A 27361-nucleotide genomic window follows, 5' to 3' on the forward strand; every position below is an offset into this window, starting at 1 on the left:
CTGAGGATGCTACATCTGACAGGGATGCGGTTCATGCTTGACTGAGCTCTCCAGCATCAGGGGTGCTCAGCCAATCAGACGGCGCTCCCGGTGTCTCCCTGCCTCTTAATTGGCTGACACTTCCAGCAAGAGTAGCTGATCTACGCGTGGAGCCTGGGTTTATCAGCCAGTAGACAGAAGCAGGACACACAGTGAGAAAAGAAAGAGCAATAAGAGGGTGACTATTGCTAGAGATAAGCGCGGCTGAATCAATCAAGATGAACCACAGCTCCAACGAGAAAGAGCCTGAGACCATAGAGCCACTGCGTTATCTCAGGTAATCTCTTTTTTTCATAATGTGACTAAATTGGACATACAGAACCTTTTAAGACAGGTTTGTGCTTAAATGCATCTTAATAGGGATCCCAGTAAGGGGGAGTAATATTTCCACAATCCTTTTAGTCTAACTTTTACGTAAATGTGATTTGTGACACAGAAGGATGGCTGTAATATCCCTGGCTGTCTAAAGAAAATGCAACTAACTTAATTTCCTCCCAGCTTTCCTGTTTACAAAAATAAGACACATTGATTATGATCAACGTGCTTTAATAACCTGGAAATGTGGCTTTGTAAGCAAACAGGTGGAAGGAACGGTCTACTTCAGCTCTCTCTGCAGCAGTTTGTTGGTGATTTAGGCATGTCAACAAAGGTGATGTGACATTTTAGCGGCTCGACGTTGTGATGGCAACATCATGGCCAGCGATTTGCTCTTTAAACAAGCGGGAGGTCACCTGTTTCCTGAGCTGAGTGAAATATGGCATGTTAGAATTGCTTTCTAAAGCATTATCAGTAAATAAAAGTGTCCGTTTAATCTAACATCTGACAAATTGCCTCATATTCCTTGTGAGGTTTAGCTATAGCAGATGCAGCCGGAGAATATATTTAAAAAATGACACAGAACAAATGGTGTTTTGATCAGAAGCCCGAGCGGCACAAGGTTTGCTTTCTATACTGGGCTTTCCTGGCAGGCCCTTGAAGCTCTTCACACCAGCCCACGGCGTTTAAAACACGGTGATCGGCAAGAGACGAGGCAAATTATACACTTTAAGGGAGGATGGAATAATAGGATTTAAGGATTTGAGGTTTAACGGCGTTGATTCAGGGGAGATTAATGTTATACTGTAACTTAAAACCCTCATAACTAATAAGGGTTTTGCGTGGAAACCACATAGTGTGAATGCAAACAATTGGCTTTTCTATTATTATTTTTTTTAAACATTGATTTGTGAATTCGTACTGTGTATCTTGGGATTTGTACATGTTAATGGCCCCTGTGTCCTTTTATTGACATCAGGTATCGATGCCGAAACCAAGATGGACAACATTGGGTTAGAAAAATTGGATTTTAGAATCGCAGGGGTCTTTCTTCATCGACAGCCATTCAAAGCTAACATTTTAATGAAATATTTTTGCAAGCTGTTTCAAAGCAGATTTCTTGTGAATGAGCAAGGCTTCTAAATCATCAGCTGTAAATAACTAAAAGAATAACAAAGTGCAATAAATGGTAAAACTGTCAAGTTTGCAACGTCAAGCAGCAAAACAGACTGTTTTGTACAGCTAAGACAACTGGAAGCCTCACACATTCAAGTTAAAGATGTCTTGCATTAAAAATAAAGTGGATAAAACGCTAATGTTTTTGGCATTACATCTAAGGATAGTCACTAGTCAAGGGCTAGCATGCACCACTGACATGACATTATTTCCTGTTTCAAAATGGTAAGTCATATGGCAGATGATTGGCTCAAAAATAGGACAGATTTCAAACCATCTACTTCAGAGGGTTCCTGCATTAACCTGACACCTCTCATTCGGATAAAAAGAAATGTTAACAGCTAGTTTTTCTCACGTATATTTTATGTTAAATTGGTTGTTTCTTCTTTATTCAGAATTGCATGCCTTTTCGACCCAACAGTTGCAACACATGAAGAAAAAAGTCGCTGGATAGGAGTTACCAGGTGTTATTATGGTGTGGAAGTTCTACCAGATTGCGCATTCATCCTGTTGTTGTTCTCCACAGTCGTATGCAGCTCTGTTTCGTTTCTGCTGGGCGTTGGGGTTTATTTATAGGACAAGACTCCAAATGCAATAACAGAGCAGCCTGCATGATTTGTGGTTTGTTACCAGGCAATGTATTACTTCTAATGGTGGTACCCATTAAAGTTAGATTATGGAGGTGAAATCTCAATTTACTCAGCTTGTCAGGAATGCAACAGAGGTGTGTGCGCTTTTGCTAGGTGTTGCAGGGTTGTGATACAGGTGCGATTGGCTGAATATCTAATATTTGCTGACCCTTTTCGGTCCTCATGTATTGATGTCTAATGATCAATCAATTAACAAGATCACAGAGGTGTCCACTGTCATTGTTCTCAGCTGGTCAAGCAAAATACTGTCATACACACCATCTGTCTCTTCAGCTTTGATGCCAGAAATTGTCTGATGTGCCATGAATCCAGATCTATCAAATGTGATCCAGCTAGACTCAACGTGAGCACAATTATTCAAAGTAACCACTGGGCCACGACTCAGGCCAGAGACAAAGAGCTAACAATTTTCTTAAATGTAGTAAATGGATAATTGATAACTCAAATTGAAAGTGTTTATAACCTCTGTGAGTCTGGTTGAAGCTATAGAATTTGGAATAACATAGCATACTTTATAATAAAAAATGCGAGAAATAGTAATATTAGTATGATAGTATACCGTTGTAGTATACACATTATATGTTGTTAAAGTATTTTTAATTAAAGGGGACCTATTATGCAAAAATCACTTTTATAAGCTTTTATAAGTTTGAACAGTTGTGTGGCCGCAGTGTGTGAAAACAACCAGCCCTGTAATGTTAAAAATCCACCAACTCATTTTTTTTAATAAAACCAATAAATCATAAACAGTCTCTCCAAACGAGTTGTTTCAGATTCTCCCTCTGTTCACGTCACAGAGAGGAAAAAGTCCCGCCCATTTGTGACACTCTCTAAATCGTAAAATGAATGGATGTGATTATGATCATTTGATAAAATGAAGAGAGAGCGCCGTAGTTACGCACGGGATCATTATACTTTGTGGGCTGTTTCATATTCTGTCACGGAGACCGCTGAATGCGCCTTTTTAAATGGTTTCATGGTGCTCGCTGTTTTATTTTAAAACATCGTCGCAATGTTTGCAATTGACATTATCGGGATTTAAAGTAAAATTATCCCAAACGCAAGTACGGCGCGTGGGGCTGTGACGTGAGGTCAGTGATCAGTTTCCAAAACCACTGGCGTTGCAACAGCATTACACACTGTTACCCGTTTGAAACATTTTAATGCGAGTATTATGACACAAGTGAGGTACAAAGCTTTGTTAATAAGATAAATAATTGGTTAGCAGGCAAATGTTAGATCGCGACCATGCTTTTGGATTCATGCCGTTCGAGCGCATACATTTAAATCAAGCCATACGGTTTTGTGTTCTGTTTTGCCAGATGGTCACGAATTTAATATTATTTATTGTTTCTTTTCCCAAATCTTCACTGTCTCACCCTCTACATTCGCAGGTTTATTTTATTGTTGTTTTATAGTTGTTTTAATCGCATCTCTTACTGTGGTAAACGTGGGGGGAAATTAAAGATTTCGTGGCCATGAATTAAGAATTCGTTACTATGACTTAAATTGCTCCCGCATTTAAATTAATGGGTTTTGTAGGGAACAAATTAATGAAACCTGGACAGTGGCCACAAATTAATGTCGTAGGAACAAATTAACAAGTTGTATGAATGAATAGCCAATAGTATCTCTCCTGCTCGCGTGCGCGCAGCCCTGTCAAAGCGAAGTGCCCGATATTCAACAACTATCTAGGGAAATTATAATTGAACATGACTTAAAATAACTTTTGTATTGTATCTGTTTTAATGTACTTTTAAAGTTTGGATCACATTAAAAGCCTATAGTTTGTACATTAGTAAATTATTTTTGTGTAAGATCCCGCCCCTTCACCGTCACTCACAGACGTTTGCACGTGTTTTCCCATGAGCCACACGCACCCCGAAATGAAACTGCTTAATCGACCATCAATAGCTCTTATAGATTACATGGCTTATCGACAATTAATCGATCGTCGATTAATCGTTGACATCCCTAATACCAATGCTTCGTGCACGAACGTCAACTCCAGACAAAGTAAATATCACGCTTTTGTTTTCCAAATTGCCTTTCTGAAAGAGCTTCTTAAGGCTTATTGCTAAAGCTATCAATGACTATGTTTATATGGACATCAATAATCCGATTTTAATACGATTAAGACAATACTCTGATTAAGAGTCTACCATGTAAACAGAGATTTTTGATTACCTTAATCCGGCTAAAGTCATAATCGAAGTAAACAATGCGAATTAAGACATGTGGAGTATTCCTATTTTAGTCACATTATTGAAGTGCAATATAGACATGTACACACATTAATCACATAATTTCGCCGCATTTTGCGACAGGATACACACACGGCAGTGGTCAACCGTTTGACAGCAAATAAAAGAGTTTCAACACCGCCGTCATCTGTATGCACGTACAAATAATTAACTGCACTTGTAGCTTTCATAAAATTAGAAATGAAACAAAATTGTATATGGCATCATCACGAAGACAAACTATATGTTTAAATTGAATTCTGGGTTGGACATCGGATGGCATTGCGTGTGGATGTAATAATGCATGCCATTAATCGATCTATGTACTATAACATGTAAAACGGGAACATGAAAGGATTATTCTAAAAGCAACTCATGCAAACACCTTAATCATAATATTATCTTATTCAGAATAAGGTCAATTATTAGATCACTGATGTCCAGAATGATTGCGAATAGGAAGTTTGTAATAGCATGAGAGCAGCTATGTTGTTATTTTTAGCCCGCCGTGCTCCCCATCTGTGTAATTCATAAACTAAAATATTATGCACAGTATAATCAGATGACTGACTTTGAAACCGAGTAAGTTTTCTGTAAAGATAACAGGCTTGTATTAATAGTGGAATGTTTATTTGCAAAAGCTAGCACTGTCTGCTAATGCGGAGCCTCAAGAGCTCTTGAAGCTCCGCCCTCTTCTCTGGGAGCAACAGCTCACTCGCATTTAAAGCAACATACTCAAATTCAGAGCGTTTTGGCTCACACCCTAAAAGTGGCAATTTTAACAAGCTATAAAAATGTATCTATGGGATATTTTGAGCTAAAACTTAACATACACACTCTGGGGACATCATAGACTTATTTTACATCTTGTAAAAAGGGGCATAATAGGTCCCCTTTAAATAATACTCTATATGAGAAACTAAAACTGCCAGCAGGTGGCGATAAATGTCTTAATGAGGAAGTCATTGAGTCATTCATTTATTCGATTAGTTCAAAATTAATTAATTGGCTCTATTTAGGAAAGGGTCATTGAATCATTGGTTCACCCGATTTATTCAAAGCACATGAATTCATTCATAAACGAAACACAGCAAGTGTTTTGCTCGCAGACGCACAAGGCACTGTTTTATTGTGGCTTTATCCACTTTATTTTTCAACGCAGAAGTAAGCCGTTTTCTGTGAATGTGCGAGACTTCCAGTTCATTAGCCACTGTAGGGAAATATTAATAAGAATAACAAAGTGCAGTAAACGGTAAAACTGTTTGCACTACAAACCAGTGTGCTCAATTAAAAAAATACTTTAACATAATATGGTGAGATACATTAGTTTGCAATATCAAGCAGCGAAACGAGCTGTTTTTTACAGCTAAAAATAGCTTGAATTGGCCAATTTACAAATGGCCAAAAAGGTGGATATTGGCAAAACTGCGCCAAAACAGAAAAGATTGTGTTTAAAATATGACACAATATTAACTTCTTATTTATTGAACTGTTGTGTAAATTGGTGTCACATTTGCACTCGTGCTATTTGGGACAAAAAGCACGTGGGTGATATTACACTCGTTGCCTATGTGATACCATATCATTTGGTATAAATATAAGACAAAAAAATTTTTTTTGCTCCAATATTGGGCAATGCGGTTTTTTTTCCGCAAACAAATACGAACCTGCGTTTAACGGTCGCTTAGTTTCCATTTCTACTGGATAGCCCCGCCCACACTGAGCCTTGACGTAGATTAAATGACGAACAGAGAATTTTAATTTTACGCTCCCAACAACCATCAACTTCTCTCCGCACAAAGTAAGTTGACACAGAAATGGCTAGTCAGTTGAATGGCGTTGCGCTTCGTACGTGGTGCGAAGGACTTAGTGATGTCACCCGAAAAGGATAGTCGTTTCAGAACTGGGCAAGTTATTAAGATTGAAAACAAATCTTGTTTTTCTGTCAAATAATGTACAGTGGATCGTCCACAATAAGACCAGATGTATTATGAAACTAAATTCAGTCTATTTTGATTTCAAGTTCACTATAGTTCAAGATAAAATGATTCATAAATGCGAATAGCTCTAAGAGCAGAGTTAAATACATCAATTTCTTGATTATTAAGACACTGAAAGAGCAAAGTGGCAGATAAAGTGCTTGTTATTCTCCTTTGGGAGCAGGATTTTAATGTTCGTTTTTTATTTCAACCCCTTTGCTTATCCATCCGAGAGGTAGTTCACCTGAGTCAGCTCATTAAGAGCCTCATTTACTGAGCTATAAAGAGGATGGATAGAAGTATACATCACAGGCAAAATAACTGGGTACAGAAAAACACAACCACTTCAGTTTTACTAATTTTGACTAGCCGCTTTCACAGTTTGTTGGTGAAATCAAAGTTCTATTATAGATCATAGCTTATTATATGTTAATCAGGCCCAGATCTCTTCATATCACATAAATTTAGTGGTAAAGACTGGTTGATTTTTTCTCATCTGAGTATTCTTCAGTCAAGGCGTTGAATGAGACTGACGGTATTTCTATTTCTCCCTTTAACGCATATAATGAGTTTCATCACTGCTTGCAGTTGAGGCTGTGAAGGGGGAGGCTGTTGGATAAGATTGACAGTGTTTAGTTTTTCTCCCCCTGATGTGTTTAATGAGTGTCTTCACTGCCAAGCTGCTTTGTAATGAAGTGCCTCTATTTCTGATAGACAAGGTGAGATGTTGGAGATGGAGGAGGTGGGTTTGTTTATGAGGAAAGCACCTTTGCCCATGCAGTCTTGTGATCCTGGGAAATGGAGCTTGACTGAGATGTCCTTGAGTCACTGTCCTCCATTTCTGTCCTTTACTTCTCTGCTTTATTTAGAAAATTGTTTCATTTTTGCTTCGTAAACATTCAGAGATCTTGCAAGAATGCCCTACATTTCATTGATCTCATTAAATGTCATGTTTTACTCATAAATACGCCAGATTACAGAAGCGAAGTGTGTTTAGACAGGAATTTCATGTTAAGACCTTTTCCTTTGTGCTTTTTCTCCTGAAAACTAGCCCACATTCCAGCAGGAATAAGAGAGCTAGAAGGGGGGTATGGGTAATTTTGGGAGTCGAGAGGTAATCACGCAGGAAACGCATCAGGTATGTGATGTATAATCGGTGAGGCGTGACACTTGGATTACAGCATGTAGTGGGGAATCATCAACTGTTAAAAGAATCGATAGGAGCTGTTTTCACGAGCACATGGTACAATTTCCATTAGCGGAGAACAGCTGCGAGTCAGGAACTGATATATGGCCAAGTCACCATAGAAACAGTGGGACTGCAACATATTCCTATGAAGTCAACATACATTTTTGACAGCATGGCAGGTTCTGCGAGAATGAGGGATGAGAAAGGAACAGTTGACCAGTCACGAACTGAGGGAATGTGAATATGTGCTTGAGCTCTATTAATTATATGTTGAATTTCGTCAGATATAACGAAGTCCCGCAGCCTCATCCAGATTAAACATCCGGACTGTTCTGCTCCAGACCGTTCTTTGTAAAGTCTGACGGATGTGGATGGCCAACATTTTAGCTGTTTTCTTCCGCCATGCTTGTCTCAAATTGTCCCTTTTTGTTTTGCCAGAGACAGTGTAATTGGGTTCACCATCTCGCTCGGTTGGGCTTATTACAAAGCCATTATGCTCTGGCAAAAGCTGACAGTCTAGAAACCCGAAGTTATAATTTGGCCCATGTCCTCCTCTGCTCTCCAAACATACTTGGTTTATTGCTCGCAAATGTTGTTTTTGTTGTAATTCTTAGTCTACATTTACTACGTTATCTAATTTAAGAAATTCAGCTGTGGGTCATTCTCAGGATAAGGTGCTGTTTGCTGGTATGAAAATTTCAGGATTTTGGAAGACCATATGCACAATTTTATTAACCTTAAAGGGATAGTTCACCCACAAATGAAAGTTCTGTCATTAATTACATACCCTCAAGACCTTCGTTCATCTTCAGAACACAAATTAAGATATTTTTGATGAAATCCGACCCTCCATAGGCAGCTAGGGAACTACCACAGGCAAGGCACAGAAAGGTAGTAAGGACATCGTTAAAATAGTCCATTTGACATCAGTGGTTTGTAATTTTATGAAACTACGAGAACACTTTTTGTGCGCAAAGAAAACAGAAACGATAATCAATTAATTAATTAATGACAGAATTGTAATATTTGGGTGAACTATCCCTTTAATTTAAACCAGCGTATAGGTGATTTGGTTAAAAAAAATGTTGTTATGCTGGTTGAAAGTCTCTTCACGTCCCGATAGCAAACACTTATATCACTTATATCGCATATCTCCTACAGCTACAGCTGGACAAAAGTAATGGCGGACTGCTGCTTCTCACTCAGGGCTGTCTATGATAATAGGGTAGAGGCTGTGTCACAAATGGGCGGGTATTTTTCCCTACTATGACATGTAGGTAGGGAGAAATCTGGAATCGCTTGTTCTGAGAGACTGTTAATGATTTATTGGGATTATAAAAAAAAATTGATGGATTTTGGGATTTTCAACATTATAGGCTAGTTGTTTTCACACTGCGGCCACACAATTGTGTTCAAACGCCTTATAAAAGTGATTTTTGCATAATAGGTCCCCTTTAAGGGACAAAATACATTAGTCAGCTTTACATTTTTAAATCTAGTGACCTGCTAGTGTCAGTTGCATTTCCATTTCCATATCTATGTGATAGTAAAATGTCCATTGTTTGCACACTTCAGAATCTTACCGGATGTAGGACTAGGTAATCCAAAATCTTTTTTTCCTACGGTTTTATGAATGCTGTGAATTGGGATGTTTGTTCGATAAATGTTTGTCCGATAAATGGCAGACAGGGGAGTGTCAAGTCAGTATTTAGTCATTATTTTTTTTATTTTTGAAGTCACATAATCGCTTTTGTCACTTCAGAGAAAACAAAGTACCTGTTGCCTTTTTTGGTATGTCTTAAGTAATTCCTCTGTTTACCTCCATTAATTCTGCCTCTAGGGTTTCTGAGAACAGACAATTCCCATTACAACTCTGAATATATGGACAAATTATGTTGAATTTACCATTGAAAACAGTTAATCTGTGAAAAGATGAGAAGTGCTGTTGGGTTAACACATGTCTGCTTGTCTTATGTCAGAACAAAAAGGCTCTTAGAGGAGAAATCAGTGACCTTTACCAAGCATTTAAAGCCCATCATCTACATTTTTTAAATGTGAATCAGCCAAAGGCAGCTTGCTGTCTTGTGATCTGAATGACCGTGACTGAGGGTGAAAGGAGACCTGTTCTCGAGGCCGTTAGTGGTCTGCTGATTAGCGCTCTTGCTAATCACAGTCAACAATCAACATGTGGCGGCCTTCGGCAGCCCTGGTGTTGGAAGGAATATATTTATTTGACCCTGATGGAGGTCTAGAAACAGATGTCATTGATCTATTCATCACCGCTGGCCACCACACAGAAGCATTTAACGTAGCAATTTGGTTGTAGTAAAGAACACTAAAAAGGAAAAATTTATGTGCTGAAACCACATTTCAGAAACATTGTAGAGCTAATTTTAAAAGGTCAATATAACAAATTTATACTACAGAAACCAGACTGAACTGTGGGTACAGTAATTATCAAGGAAAAATACATTTTGTCTAACAACAAAAGTTGCTGCCTTGGAATTTTAAGTACAATCAATTTAGCTGTTTAAGTCAATTCAACTTAAATTACATTGAACCTTGTACAACTTATAAAATAAAGTAAAAAATTGCTTAGCTTATTTTGATGAGTTAAAGGCAGGGTAGGTGATTTGGTTCAAAAACATTTTTGTTATGCTGATTGAAAGTCTCTTCACATCCCGATAGCAATCAACAATTAAGTGGTCTAAATGTATTTATATGTATTTGTCTGTGGACCATAAATGTTCGTCCAATCAAAATGTTCGGTCCGAACATTACGATAGGCTGTCTTGCCTGCCTGTTAAGTATGTATTTGCATACCTCTGAACACCCTGTTTGCGCAGACATGATATGTCATCAGCGCGTTCCAGCGAGAATGAAATGCGCTATTATTGTAATATTATGTACTTTGTACTGTAATGTTTTCTCACCGGTGAATGAGAGATGAGGTAATCTGACAGAGTTGCATTCAATCCTCTATATAAACACTGTCTCTCATCTTGTCGCAGGTTACTCTCTGGTCTGCCTGTGCGCGTTCATGTGTTTTGGAGGAGGCGTGGCTATGCAAAGTGATAATGCAGGGAGGGTGTGGAACTTGCTTGCTATCGCTAGCCTTTCTGAAATCGCCTACCCTACCTTTAAAGTAATGCAAAAACACATGTTGTCATAACTTATTGGTCATATCAATTTTCTTTTTTATGTAAAAATGAACAAAGCTGAAAAAAAAAGAAAAAAGAGACGTTTTTATTGGTAGTGTTATTATATTAAACTATATGTCTATAGTAATGAGGTCCATAGATTGTTTTTACTGTCTACAACATTGTGAAAATCTGTCATATTAATCCGTTAGGAGAATAGCATAATTTAAAAAAAAGTGTTTTTACAACGTAGTTGTACTAGCTGACCAAGCTGACTAAAATCAGCAACATGCACAACTAGAACTGGAAGGTGCCTGCGATAGTAGTAATACCCATTGCTGTTTGCATTAATTACGGCAGGTTTGGGCAGAAAAATCTTGGCGTCTGGCTTGCTTGTGCTCTCCCACACAACACACATTTTCCGTAACGACTCTCCTCAGTGATGTTCCAGCAAAGACAGAACACAAGGAACATAGCAGGGATTTGCCAGCTCCGGCAGCCATTTTTAACTCATCTCTGTGTGTGTAAAAATTCCAGTTTTAGGGAAAATGGACTCATTGTCCTTGTATGAGCCAGCAGCTACATCTTGTTCTCTCTTTATTAGAGGCCTCTGAAACCCCCCCAGCAATAAACAAGGTTGGCAGCATCACATAAATATCTCATAAAAGTGACAAAATGCCTCACTCCACGACCTTTGGGATATTACTCTTTAGTTTCGCTAGAATGAACAAACTGTTATTCTTGTTTATTGCTTGGCACAGTTTAATGAGACACTAAAGTGACTTCCAAATGTATTCAAGACTGTGAAGAACATCATCTTTCCATGAAATGTACTTCTCGTGGTTTCATACTTACATTTTTTGGCTTTATTTGATAATTCAATTTGATATTTTGTAATAATGTTAAATAGGGCACCTGAATGAATAATAATGTCCTCTTGCTTTCCCACCTCCTTCTTTCTTTTATTAATTCATTGTCAGTCTCCCACTGATATTATCGTTCCTCGGTTTTAGTTATCCTTTCTAATCTGTCTGGAAGATTTTGCTTTTCTGTCTGTAGGATTTGATTTTCTCTTCAATTATGCTTGTTTTTTTTCCTATTCCCGTCCTAGTTAGAGGTGTTGTTAATTATTTTTTAAATCACCATTCCTCACTGCAAAGTATATCAGTGCAGCTCTCTGTTAATTTGAAATGCTGCAATTTAAAATCTCCTGGGCAGGTCTGGAAATAAGGGTGCCAGTCTTAAATATCCAAACTGTTTCTATAAAGTATGGATCTGGCATTAGGTTTCACAAGACAAAGATGAGATTGGATCATGTTTCTTTTGATCAGTCTTAATGCAAGATGTCAATATATTAGTGATTAGCAGTGTTATTTTAGAATTATAGGGCCCTATGATTTCCGGAAAATGCGGATGGAATTGCGGAATCCAGTTATAAAAATGGAATTTACTGTGTGGAATATCACTGAATTTGCCAAAATTTGGATGGATATATAAAAAGTAGGTCAGTACAGTTAAATCAAAACATGTAATGGACTAGTGTGAATATTAGGCTACAAATATATTATTTAAATATGAATTATGTATGTTCAGCATCCTCTCAATATATGAACACATGAACACGATCTCTGAGAGTCACTTCATGAGCATTTTACTGTTTATTTTGAGAAAATCTATCATCATATCATAAAGCCTACAAACTGAAACTTCAAGGTCTTCAGAGCAACCCGTCAAAATAAAAGTTTGGTTTAACTTGAAGAAACTGTGACAAGAAATATGTTGCTTAATGTAATAAGTGTACTACTACTACTAATAAAATTATTATTAAAACATAATTTTTTGATGAATATTTACCAAAATTTATTTAGTAGGAAAATGTAAATATACAGTATTTCTGATTTAAAAAAAATAAAAATTAATTAGAGATGCTTTTGATTATTACAATTAAAAGAAAGTATTAAAATCCTGAAAATCCAGAAACATTCAAACGGAAAAAGTTATTTTGGGAAAAAAATAAAACGGATATCATAGGGCCCTAGTATTATTTATATACTATTATGGTATTTATAAATATGTTGAATCAGCCTTTATTTTTATATATTTTTTGTTTTTACTTTAGTTCAAGTTTTAGTAATTTTAAGTGCTTTTGTCATTTTTATTAGTTTTTGTTTTTCTAAACATATAGATTTCTTTTTTTCTGTTCTAGTCTTAGTATTTTTACATCTTTTTGTGTTACCCATACAGGAATAATAATAATAATAATGACAAAAACAAATTATATAAATTTTTAATTTTTAGATAAAAAAAATAATTTTTACAATTTTAATTAATTATTATAAAGTATATTTTAAATTGTATTTAGTTACATTTTATCACTGAAATGATGTAATATTACTATAATATATGAGAGTGTTGTTGATAGTTCTCAACATGACTTATTTTCAGTATAAATTGTGATTCTCAGAGCATCCAGATGAGGACATGGACCCCTGCCTTCATGTTCTGGCATAGTCACAATGTAGTTTATGGATGTCCTGGGCAAAAGGAAGAGGAGAGAACAAGGATAGGCCCCCTGAGAGAGAATCTCAGAGGATGCACTTTCATTGGCTCGTGTTGACAGGCCGGGTCAGGACAGGAGCGACGCTATTGGTCAGGATGATTGAAACAATTCTTTATCCATATTCCAGTAAGTAACACCTCAAGAGAGACACTTTAACAGGTTAGGAGACACTTTGTCAGTGCATAAAACAGACACAGGCAGTTTATTTACAAGTCTGTCTTGTAAAATATTTAAATAAATCCTCAAAAACATGTCCAGGTCATATTTTTCCTCAAACTCAATTTAAGGGCCATATAGGACTTTTTGTCACATGGCCCCTTTTTTATTGGCACTATGACATTATTATCTATTATAAAATATAATATTATGACATGATATATAATTCATATATGATAAATAATTTTCTATTGCAGAGTGGTATTTGTTGGAGTTTATGATAATTATGTTTTATTATTTTAAAAATATTACAGTGGAACAAATTCTCTAATTAGGGGAAAAGATTTAATTGTCTTGAAAATAATGTCCCAATGCAAAAAAAAAAGTAATTATGCAAAAAAGAGTTGATTTTCTTCAATTCATTTTCTCATTTTTTTCTTTTTCATTTTGGGGTGAAATGTGAGCTGGACATGTTTTCGTGACACTCATATTAGATCTTTTGCATCGTAAAGACACATTTGTTGTTTAAGCAAGCCATGCAAGAGCATATTAGCATCACTGTATAAATAGCAATGGCAGATTGGGGTCAGTTACAATACATTGGCTTGCTTAGCTTGTCATGAATGTGCGATTTCCTTGAGGGAACACTTGAGGTCTGTGCGAAAACGCAGAAGTTGCCCCTGCTGTCCTTTCATTTAAGTTCTACATTCTATTCAGACCACTGTGTTCCAGTTCATTTTTCGAAAAATAAAACCAGTGAACATCCCCTGAGAATATGGAAGGCAGCATCCTAATGAAGATATACTGCATATTTCTTTTGGCTGAACTTGTGCAGCTTCTCTCCCAGGAAAATAACTTAGCAATGTGATGTAAGACACTCTCATGTGTCTCAATAATACTTACGAGATTGCGAAAATAGTATGATATTGTGCAACTTCACTTTTTAAACACACTTTTTTGGCTCATGTTTATGTTGTATGTTTTAGTATGAACTGCTTTTTCAAATAGTATGAAAGTTTTTTTGCATGATTTCTTACAATTTTGCCATCTCTTGTGAATTATGACTTCTCTAAGAGCAAGTCAGTCTAACTTGTGGGGGAAAAAATAGGTTAGGTATAGATTTGAGTTGTGTGTTTTTTCATCCTTTTTTTTGTGTGATTTCTTACGATTTTGCCTTCTCATACAAATTATGATTTCTAAAGAGACTAAATAAATCTTTGGTTCGATTTAGTTTGTATGTTTTAGTTGGACATTTTTTTTTTTCATACAATTTTGCCATCTCATATAAATTATGACTTTTCATGAGATGAGAAGTTACAAAAAAAAAAAATGTTTTATTTACTTTTAAGTTTAAAAATATATATATTTTTTTAAGATTTCACAATCTTGTTCGATTTATGACTTCTCATGGTTAGGTTTAAGTTTGGGTTGGACGTATTAGTCATACTTATTACCTAAGCTTTCATAAGATTTCATACAAATTGCGACTTTTCATTACACTAACAAATGTTTTTGGTTAGATTTAAGTTTAAGGTTGTATGTTTTAGGCATAGCCTATATTTTTTTCTCATATAATTTCACCATCTCATACAAATTAAGACTTCTAATAAGACTTATTAGTTATCAAATGCTCATTGCTTCAGAATCTTAATACTCACATGCTCTGTTCTAGAACGCTGCAATCACCGAAAAGCAGATTTAATTCATATTCTTAGCATATTTGTCATTAGATTACATTCCAAAATGCTAAAAGATAACACCCTAACCTTAAGTTGTACTGATTCCACAATTAATTAATAACATCCTGCGTTACTCCAGATGGCTGTCACAGTTGTTTTATTGCCTTAAATTAGCCTGTTAAATTACACTTCAAAAATAATCACAGGGCATTTTATTCAACCATATCTATGGCTAAACACATCTGTTACTAACGCTGCATATTCACTTCCTTCATTTGCTGTGGAACTCCAGTTTAGCCATGCGGCGGTTTTAATTGGGCCTGAAGGACTGTACCTGCGTTCCTATTTTCAGTCTCTCTCTTCCCTTCATCCTTCAATCTGTCTGCGGGCACCGTCAGTTCGGCGACCTGACTTGCTCCGTTACCATGGTTTCCTTCACTTGCACAGTCTCCTGTGGTCCTCTCGCTATATCTAGTTGGGCACGGTTACTTGAGAAACTGCCAACTGGCAGAGGTCATAATTACATAAGCACATGACCGTCGAAAAAGTTCCACTTTGATGTAATGCTCCTGAAGGGAACTAATGGATTTAAGCCATGAATTGTGGTTGCTAATCACATTTCGTGGTCTCTCCATCTTTGGCAAGCCAAACTGCTGCTCAGTATTTCATTGTCTGGTCTGCTTGAACTAAGCGGCCTGTGTTAAAACGCAACATCTCTCGATGGAACTTTCATTATCATTCAAGATCGTATTTTACAGCGGGTGTTTGAGTAGAGCTTCCAAATGAAGTTCTCCTGAAGTCACTCCCCGGTGCCAAATGCAGTCCATCAAAATCAAGCCTCCGTGTCACCAAAAAACGCTGCCATGGTGACGGGCAGCCGTCCCAGAGCTGACTGGCTGCCGAACAGGCCCGTTCATGAAGAGGTCCATGCGCTGCACGCTCTCCACCAGATTCCCAGAGCTCCAAAAATGGAACGGTTGATTTATTATTGTCATTTTGGAAGGGAAGTCGAGCCGCCTCAGCAATGGGTTTCAAAATTGAGTTAACAAGCCCATCCAAAGTGTTGTGGAGATGAGTTTATGGGTCAGCGGTAGGACTTGAGATGATGATTATGACCTGTTTATCGATTTTTCCCAGAGAAATGGCCGAAACGTGATCCTTTCTAAGGCATTAAAGTAGCTCCTTGCTTTCATGCTTTCAAAAAACAATTTGAGCTCTGATGTAGCCTGCTGTTGTTTACCGGTTCATCTGGCCAGATGAAAGTCATTGTGCAGTGAGCTGGCCAGCTGGGTCGAGGCCTGATACCATTTTCAGGTGTGCCTGGTCTTCTGGATCCCTTACACCCCAGCGGACAGTTGAAATGCATAATGAGGGAGGACTTATGGGTCAATGATTTGGTCTTGGACCAAAGGGGAGGTAAGCATTTGATTATGCAGTAGTGGGGAGGATGATACCTACAATATGGATGTCATTACATTACTGGCAAGAACTTATTTATCATAATTCTCCTGCATTATGGAACATTAGTCCTGTAATTGCTGTCAAATCATTGTCGCTTTGGCCTTCCTGTCACCAAGCACCGCTGCCATAAATCCAGCACTGTGGATCTTAATCTCTGAAAACATTCTTTCCGATGCACCAGGCCAAGATGACGACGCCCTACTAAACCTGCTGTAACCATCTGCTCTTCTTGATCATTGATATGAATGAAGAGCTTCTTGAAGAGCATTGTCAGTTTTAATAGTATTTAAAATTTTAGTCATAGTTTTTGTCTTTTGACAAAAATACCCTTATAATTCAGTCAATATGTATTAACATTTAACATAATGTGACAATTTAATGTGGAAAGCTCCTAAAATAACATTATGATTACACTATTGTAATGTCAACACATATTTGTGGTTAATTCTTATGAATTTGTATGATGTCCTTGTACGTTTTCGTACGATCTGTTTTCGATCCACTGACAGTTAAATTTAGAGGTGGACCTTCATGCTTTTTTTCAAAAAATTATACATTACGTAAATAAAAGTGTAGTAATTCATACGAAATTGCCACCAAGTAAAATAGTTACATTTTATCATGAGAATGGGTTTGTAAAGCTTCTTAATGCAAATGCTACTCTAATGTTCTTCATGCTTTTGTTTTTTGTTTGAATTTGAATTTAATTATTTGTGTGAGTAGATTACAAGCAAAGTCAATGTAAAGACGCGAATAGATGCAAATTCACATTGGGATAAAAATTTGAAGTTGAAAATTTTCAACTCAGGCGGGAAATTCGCATGAGATGTTGTCCAAATCACACTGTGCGACATGGATCTAATAAACTTGGGTACGACATGTATGCAGACTGTACGATGATGGCACCTGGTGACTCGTAGGCTACGACGCAAGTTACTATTAAAGAATAAAACATCATTAGGATGCGATAGTGTTAAACAAAAAGAGCACGACGAAGCACAGTTTGGCAGATGCACTTTTAATGTTTGCTGAAAAAGAGGAAGCTGTGAAAGAGGAAGTTAAAAGAGCTTGAGGTAAGCAGTTTTAAATTTTAGCGCCATGTCGCGTTGATTAATATGCCATTTCGTGGGTCGTAGCAGTAAACACACTGTGATATGATCATGCTGAATTTCTGACACTGTCATAAAATGATCGCAAGCTATCTTTGGCTGTCTTTGATCCTCTCTCACTGTGCAACACATGTCCACCAATTAGGAGCCATGATCACAGAAATCGTTGCACGATTCCAATCTTTCATCTGGGACAGCCGAAAATGGTGCAAATGGTGAAAATGGTAGTGTAGAAGGCTTTAGATAACTGCTCCAACCATCAAACACACCTGAACAAGCTCATCAAGGCCTTCAGGATTTCTAGAAACTTCCAAGCAGTTGTGTTGGTTGGAGCTAAACTCTGAGCACTGGTTTAGACAGACAATTCTGGATTGCAACGATGTATTGCACAACAGTGATTGTAAAAATATGTATTTTAGGAATGGAAGGAATGTTTTGAGTTTTGATCATTCGGCTAGGTTCATACAGCTAGTTTTCTCTGGCCTTTGGGCTGGTTTTGTTACTCAGATCTGGCAATTCTGCACTGAGCCGTTATCTTTGCAGCCAACGCAGCTTATAGAGGTTCCTTCAGGGCAATGAGTTGGCAAAATGGTGATTTATCTTTTCTATTATACAGTCTGTTGTATTTTTTGCACTATTTGTACTTAGCAGTTAAGGCCTGGAAATGTGTTTGGAAAGGTTAGGGTGGGTATAAGGGCAGAGATGAATAGAGGAAGTGGGTCTGAAATACGGTGTGTTTATGATGAGTGGATAAATGGAAGGCAGCATGGAAAGATGTGAAGAGCAGACCGCATGTTCCGGCATTTGTTTACCACTTTATTACATAGTTCGTCGAACATGGATAGGCTCAGGAAAGACATACCTCTTTGGATGTTAACAGAAGACACTTTAAATGTTCTCTGTCATCATAAAATGACACTTCCTTGCTCGATTAATGTCAAACGCAGGCTAATCTTAGACTAAGAGTGTCACGTTTGATGCATATTTCATCTCCTCTCTAAACATATGTCAGGCAAGCCAGGCTCCTCGCTGCCAAGAACTGTGAAGTTGTTCCAGAATGCTGTTGTCAGCTTCATCCCACTGTTCTTTGGCTTTGAAATTACCTTTGGAAAGCAACGTGTCCGCTGACTCAGACACAATTACACTAGGTGTCATCACCGCTCACCATATCTGCTCTTTTCAGCTAACCTTTTCCTTTTCTCTACATCTACCTCACTGTTCTCTCCACTTTTGTGACACCTTTTGATTAAAATTGTACTTTTGATTCATCGCCCTCACATGGCAGAAGTTTTAAACATCTCCAAGGACAATTTTGTTTTGTTTTTCTCATTACTTCCAAATCATTTGTGATATTCCAGATTTGATTGGGGTGGTCCAGCATTAGTCTGGTTCGAATAGGGCCACCCTGTCCCTTATGTGGACATTGCCCTAGAGAGAGCTGTCCGCTGGTCCCTGCTGACCATTCCTCCACTCCAATGCCTCAGACTGGCTTTTATGTCATTAATGAGCAGGAAGTCGAGACACTCATTAGGGAAGAATCAGCAAGGGCTTGAGCGTCACCCCTTTTAGAAGTTTTTAATTGCTTTAAGAGTAACACGAGAGTTCAGCTCCTGGATCTTCAACATCATTAGATGTTGTTTTTTCTTTTTCCATGAATCATTCAAAACAGTTGAAACTTTCTGCAACCTCTGTACTTGTTGACTGGGATTACAGTCTTGAGATTGCTAGTCTTTTATAATTGTGATGGCAGATGCTGTCGGTCACTTTTAGATGTCAAAACAATCAGGGCTGTCGTCGTTAACTAAAATGAAAATAAATGTTAACTGAAATACAGCTAGATTTTACATTTCATACATGCATATACACTCACCTAAAGGATTATTAGGAACACCTGTTCAATTTCTCATTAATGCAATTATCTAATCAACCAATCACATGGCAGTTGCTTCAATGCATTTAGGGGTGTGGTCCTGGTCAAGACAATCTCCTGAACTCCAAACTGAATGTCAGAATGGGAAAGAAAGGTGATTTAAGCAATTTTGAGCGTGGCATGGTTGTTTGTGCCAGACGGGCCGGTCTGAGTATTTCACAATCTGCTCAGTTACTGGGATTTTCACGCACAACCATTTCTAGGGTTTACAAAGAATGGTGTGAAAAGGGAAAAACATCCAGTATGCGGCAGTCCTGTGGGCGAAAATGCCTTGTTGATGCTAGAGGTCAGAGGAGAATGGGCCGACTGATTCAAGCTGATAGAAGAGCAACTTTGACTGAAATAACCACTCGTTACAACCGAGGTATGCAGCAAAGCATTTGTGAAGCCACAACATGCACAACCTTGAGGCGGATGGGCTACAACAGCAGAAGACCCCACCGGGTACCACTCATCTCCACTACAAATAGGAAAAAGAGGCTACAATTTGCACGAGCTCACTAAAATTGGACGGTTGAAGACTGGAAAAATGTTGCCTGGTCTGATGAGTCTCGATTTCTGTTGAGACATTCAGATGGTAGAGTCAGAATTTGGCGTAAACAGAATGAGAACATGGATCCATCATGCCTTGTTACCACTGTGCAGGCTGGTGGTGGTGGTGTAATGGTGTGGGGGATGTTTTCTTGGCACACTTTAGGCCCCTTAGTGCCAATTGGGCATCGTTTAAATGCCACGGCCTACCTGAGCATTGTTTCTGACCATGTCCATCCCTTTATGACCACCATGTACCCATCCTCTGATGGCTACTTCCAGCAGGATAATGCACCATGTCACAAAGCTCGAATCATTTCAAATTGGTTTCTTGAACATGACAATGAGTTCACTGTACTAAAATGGCCCCCACAGTCACCAGATCTCAACCCAATAGAGCATCTTTGGGATGTGGTGGAACGGGAGCTTCGTGCCCTGGATGTGCATCCCACAAATCTCCATCAACTGCAAGATGCTATCCTATCAATATGGGCCAACATTTCTAAAGAATGCTTTCAGCACCTTATTGAATCAATGCCACGTAGAATTAAGGCAGTTCTGAAGGCGAAAGGGGGTCAAACACAGTATTAGTATGGTGTTCCTAATAATCCTTTAGGTGAGTGTATATATATATATATATATATATATATATATATATATATAGATAGACATATACATATTTAATTTTTTAATAATTATGCGTAAAATAATACAAAAATGTACATGCATAAAATAATTTTATGCGTGTGTATATAATTCTACATTTTAACAATAAAATAATGAATGTAACATGGTAGGTTTCATGTATGATTTATTAGTTTTATAAAAAAAATAAAAATAAATGGAAATGCCTCCACAATTGTAGAGTGACACATCATTTTTCTATTTTTTCAAATGTTTCATTAAATTGCAAGCAAATGCTCATAGCAGCGTTCACACCAGGGCACATATCCATCATCTGTCATTAAAGGGTTCATGCAACACTGTGTGAAAATGATTTTGTACCGAATAACTTAACAGATGTCAGCCGTGCCGAAAAGGCTATCCACCCCCCTCTATAACCCCTCTGTCTATCACATTATTGGGAGCCCGGAGGGGCCGTACACTAAGTTTGGTGGTTATGCAAATAGCAGTGTACTCTCCTGTTTTCCATAGTCATTACTTTTCTTTTATATCATTTTCACCCACTCATTTCCTTTGTTAAATTGGTCCTCACTGAGAACATTGGGTTGTAAACCGGATTCTTCTCAAAAGCGGCTTGTCCCCTAAAACAAGCCCACTGATTAAAATGAGATAGGTGGTTATTTAGTTGTCGTGGTGTGCTGAGGTAATTACAGTGGTTGAAAATGAAGAAAAAGAGGGAAAATGTTACCAAAAGGATATTGAGAAGTATCCCTCATTTTAAGCTATGCTTAACACAAACATCCATGTATCCTCTTGCAAACAGGCACAACCATTTCAACACTCCTGCGTGTTGAGCAAGCTAGCGGACCGAAGGTAAACAACCTCATTAGCCAAGTTGTAATTACAGATGATCAGCACAATTCGCGACTCACAGACAGCACGGCTCCTCGTGGGGAAATTAGGAAGACTCTCGGGGCGGGTGCCCGGGCTGATACTGTTGTTCATTTGACTGTGCATTCATGTGTGTATTTGCGGTAAGGGTGATCAACAACAATTAGTCTTAGCCCTATGGAATAGCAATGCTGCGGGAGATGCTAACGCAAACCTGTTGTCATTATCAGAGCCTCTGGTACAAATCAGATTTACACTGTAAAAAAAAAAATCAAGGTTCTTTATTTGCATTGATGGTTGGATTTGCATTGAAGAACCTTTAAGGTCCATGGAACCTTTCCATTGTACATAAGGTTCTTTATAGTGGAAAAAGGTTCTTAAGTTGTTCTTCACACTGAGGAAAAAATGGTTATTTTAAGAACTGTTCACTGAAAGTTTCTTTGGGTAACCAAAAATGGCTCTTCTGTGGGATTGTTGTGAAACCCCCCATTTGTACACTCTTAAAAATAAAGGTTCTTTATTGGAATCAGTGGTTCATCCATGGAACCTTTCTATTCCACAAAAGTTTCTTTTGATTTTTAAAATGTTCTTCACACTAAAAAAGTGTTCTTTTAAAGTGCCTCATTATGGATTTTTGAAAATGACCTTTCATGCAGTGTGGGGTTTCGAAAAATGAATCGTTGAGCGAATGTTTGGGAGTTGATGAGCAAGTAAGGTATAAATAAATGCATATTATGAGACAATGAAAGTGTTTTTTGACCTTGCATGCATGTCAACCTGTTGTTGGGGACTCTCAAAACCAAAATATGAACCTTTCATTACCCCTTTCATTAACCTTTCATTTCCAAAAATGGTTTCCAAAAGCTTTTCATTGTACAAAAGGTTCTTTATAGTGGAAAATATTCTTTAGATTAGATTATTAAAAATGCTATTCAAATTTTAAGAGCAATTTATTGAAAACTTCTTCAGGGAACCAAAAATGGTTCTTATATGGAAACAAATAAATTTTTAAGGCTGTAGACGCTTTCCATTACATAAAAGATTATTTAGTTTTCTTTTTTTTTTCACACTTAGAAAAATATTAAGAACTGTTTACTGAAAGATTCTTTGGGGAGCCAAAGAAAAAATGGTCCTTCTATGGCATCACTGCAAAAACCCCTTTTGAAGCTGTTATTTCTAAGACTGTTTATGAGCTGATATATGTTGTGACCTAATAATGTAATGCAATTTGGACTGGTGGGTGATCAGGATGCTGGACGAACACTCTGAGCCACGCTGTCCCCTGGTGGTGAGATTTGAAGCCTAACTAAAGACTCAGGGATGCATTGAAATTGTTTTAATGCTTGAGAGATATTAAGTGAAGTAAGATTTCTTTGCAGGCCAAAAACAGTTTCTACATACTGAAAACATTACAAGGTTGAGGCTTGAGATTTCTGGGCTTTATCTTGTCCCTGGAACCTTTCGGAGAACTTTGGGAATATATGGTTGTCAGGACTTCCCTGAATAGGTCGATGGGAACGGAAATATCAAAAGCGCTAGACTCGGCTGAACTTTACAAATATCACTGTGTCACAGTACGCCAGGAAATCTCCCCCTGCAAACTCGGCTTGACGGCTGTGGAGCTCTATTGGAGACGGTAAATGCCAGAAAGCTGGAGTACCCCATGTTGAGGGTTACGGCAATGATCAGAGCTGAGTAAACTCTTAGTGACCTGTTGACCAATGGCAAAAATATGACTGATGAAGTACAGACTTGAGATCTTCATCTATCTATTTATCTATCATATAATATATGAAATATAAATATGGACTTTATTGTTTCTATTATTTAAAATTTTCCCAAAATATCAAAAACATACAGTCCTTGCAGACAACAAGCTCATATTTTTTTGTTAGTAAACTCATTAGTTTTTCTGAAGCGAGAGTGAGAACTAGATAGTGACAGAAAATTGCTTTGCATTGAAATGGAAAATGCCGCATGCAACCAGGGAACTTCATGCATACAGTTGAGAGAACTCAATAATGTATAATCATTTTCATAAATGGTTCTTTGTTATGTTACTCTGGTGCCTAAAGCAATAAAAGACAACAAACACAATAAAAGCAAACCTGTTGTCTTGGAAACTTACTGGAAAAATGCCTGAGGTGGAAATACAACAATAAATCAACAAGTTGCATAAGACAGAAAGGGGTCTAAACACATTATAGTATTGTACTATACTATATTTATACTATATTATAGCACTATTATAGTATTTATTAATATTGTGACTTTAATTTGTATATTTTCCGTTTTCGTTTAAATTGTAGTTTTATTCATATTATTATTATGTTCTTTTGTAATGTTTACATATTTTAGTTTATTAATAATGAACAGGTTTTACAGCATTTATTAGCCTAACCAATATACTGTGTTGTTTATTTACTGTGTTAATTTATGTTCATTCACAATATATTAATGTTAGGGCTAGAATTGTAATTTAGCATTAGCATCCTGACAGCAGTTCTGTGTACTTCCAGCAGGAGGCTCTGATGTTACGACCACAGGAACCAGATGAGTCCTTAGTTTGCACAATCTGACTCTGGCCGGAGGAGAATGGCACTATTTCGACAAACTATTTCCCCGTCTAAATACTGTAAAGCTGATATAAAGCCACCCAGCTTTATATCAAGCCGATGTAAAGCTGCTTTGACACAATTTGCATTGTTAAAAGTGCTGTACAAATAATATTGACTTGACTTGACGACCATACAGTCAGTTATTGAAAGGCTCCCCGTGTTTGAGTCGTGAAGTAAAGGCCTGTATTGTACAATTACGTTGTGCTCCCTGTAGCCCACATTAAACTCCCAGTAACATAAGCTCTGAGTGTGGCTAAACAGGCATTAGGCAGCGAGACACCATGCCTGGAATGGATGGCATGTCTAATACAATGTGCTCAGAATACACACATAAATGTCAGGTGCTGTATTGCAGTCCTTGGTTTCCATGTAATCAAACCCACACAGTTTCTACCTTGGCACTTGTTAGCATTCATGCCGGAACAGAAAGCATGATTTATTTATTGTCCCAACTCGTAAGCTAATACCATGCATGTCATGAGCTCTGTGTCAATGCGTTTTGTCTCTTTGTCTGTCTTTTATAGTAAAACAGAAGTGGCAACCGTTGAGACGGAGCTCCTGAGGGACTATCGCTTTGGACAACAGCAGCTGATTGAAATATGGGGCCATGCTTGCGCTATTGCCATCACAAAGGTTTGTTTGACAAGTGAACACGAATTACACTATTGTGAAGTGGCAGTTAACATATCTAAATCCTGAATCTAATCCTGTACACAAAAATCGCTGTGATTTACACAACTCTGCATTTACCGCTCCCAGCGTCTGTCGGCATTTGCCGAACTTCAACCAGTCCTCTTAAGAGACAAGGCCCTGCTGCATTTGATGATGAAAACAGCAGGAAATCTTTGATCTTGCTGTTTCTGTAGAGGGTTTGACTGCTCTGGGGGTTTTCTCATGAAAAGGGGTTAAAGAATGATCCAGAATAGCAATGATCCAGAATGGCACTTTCACTTCAAAACAGACAACGAAAAAAGATTTTGTATCTGTCTGTTAAACATAAAGTCATAAATGTCAGATATGCAGTCACAATTACAAGACAAATTCACAATTATGAAGAACAAACTGATGTTGTGAGATTAAAAGTTGCAGTTAGGTAATATAGTTACAATTTTTGACATATAAATGTGCAATTATGAGAAATAGTCACAATTACAAGAAATATTGCAATTATAAGTTGCAAAACATTGTAATTATGAAATAGTTGCAGTTTTGAGTAAAAAGTTGCAATTGTGAAATATTAAATCACATTGTGAGATACTGTATAAAACCACAATCTCTGAGATATAAATTTGCAATTATGAGAAATAGTCACAATTATAAGATTTGTCACAATAAGCTACAAAAAGTCGTAATTATGACAAACAGTTGCAAATCTATAAAAAAGCCTAAACTGTAAAATACGAAGTAACCTCATGGGATATAAAGTTACAATTACTAAAATATCGAAATTTGCAATTTCAAGAAATGTCGCAAAAAAAGTGACAATTATGTAAAATAGTTGCAGTTCTGAGGAAAAAAGTCATAATTGTGAAATATGAAGTCAAACTGCGAGATATAAATGTGCAATTACAAGAAATGTCATAATTAAGTTTCAAAAAGTCATAATTATGTTGCAGTTCTGAGAAAAAGGACGCACTTGTGAAATATGAAGTCACTTTGTGAGGTGTATTCAGTTTCTAAGATATAAATTTGTGATGAGAAATTTATTGTAAGACATACAATAGCAATTATTAAATTTTTTATTATTTATTTATTTTTAGTCTAAGGCAGTATATCTAAGTATACAAAACGGGGATTTAGCTTTTTTTGAGGGGTCATGTTATATCTTGCCTTGAGCACTAAAATCAGCACCAGTCGGGTTCATTCAACTCCAAATTGCACTTTGACTTCTTAAAAATCCCTTGTGACAAATCCAATGCACCGTCATTGAAGATGTTGAAAGTCTTTCGTCTGTGGCCAGCCTGCAGTCGGGCGGTCTCGGGCCTTACGTCTCAGGGCAGCCTGAGGGTTGTGATAGAGCCAGGCCAACTCAAACCAGACTACTGCGGTCACCATTCCATCTGGATTCAGTCAGGCTGACAGGCAGCGCAGGGCTCCTCTTGACCTACCTGAGAGTCGGTTAAAGCCCCAAATTGTTTCCTGATTTGGCTTGTGTGAATTTTCAACCCTTGTTAAGAAGCATTTTACAAACTGAACCTTCCGCCCCTCCAAGGCTCCCGGTCACCAGCAGCTGCCACAGCTAGCTTCAACAAAACTTCCTGTGCTGTGACCTCTGTGAGGTCGCCATAAATTGTAGCTAAAGAAAACATGCCCGCCGGTAGCTCTGAGACAAGCATTACATCAGATCACTTGTGTGTGTGAGGGGTGGGGGGGACAAAATCTTGGTTGGATTTTACCACATTGTGATTTCACAAGCAAACTATCCACCGCAGTGGATGCCAAGATCAACGTCATCCGTCTACATCGGGGGGATAAGTGCTTTGGTGTTGAACTACATCAAGGCTGATGTCTGTGATCATTCCCTGCTTTAGATATCAGGAAGTTATTTTTATCACCGTGGCTCGTGAAACGTTCTTTGTGTTTTGAGTGAAAAATGCAGACTGACGTTACCTCTCATACAACACTGTCTGTGATCTCTCTGTATTTTATCTCTGTATTTTCCCATGACTACATGATAAAAAAAAGAAAAAAATTGAATAAAATTTAAAATGCTAAATGTTTTCTTTCAAGTGTAGAATTAGGTGCTCTAACCAAGTATGACTGACAAGCAGGCTGTGATTTCTGCAGCACTTCACCAGTTATTATAGTTTTGAACTTTTAATTTAGTTTATATTTCTTTTTTATTCATAATTAATATTTTTAGTTTTGTCCGTTTTTTTAGTTAGTTTTCACTCTATTGATTTTAGTTTTATTTCAATATTAGTTTTAGTTTGTTTATGTTTTGTTTTGAGAATTTTTCTACATTTTAATTTGAGCATTTTAGGACCGCCAAAGTTAATGTGTTTTGTTTAGAACTTGTATCATTTAAAAATCATTGCATTTTGAGAATAATAAAAAAAAGACTGATTTTT

General features: G+C 37.4%; 1 protein-coding gene across 1 annotated transcript in view; it reads left to right on the plus strand.

The window, feature by feature from the left end:
- Positions 1–152: 152 nt before the first annotated feature.
- Positions 153–27361, plus strand: part of LOC306867643 (yjeF N-terminal domain-containing 3) — a 35986-nt gene continuing 8777 nt past the window's right edge. Inside the window, exons 1-2 of the mRNA XM_079413428.1 lie at positions 153–316; positions 24815–24923. Coding sequence (XP_079269554.1) covers positions 258–316; positions 24815–24923 — 168 coding nt within the window. The 5' untranslated portion in view covers positions 153–257. The remainder of the gene's footprint in view (positions 317–24814; positions 24924–27361) is intronic.

This window comes from Barbus barbus (assembly GCF_936440315.1).
Source record: "Barbus barbus genome assembly, chromosome: 49".
NCBI lineage: Eukaryota > Metazoa > Chordata > Actinopteri > Cypriniformes > Cyprinidae > Barbus > Barbus barbus.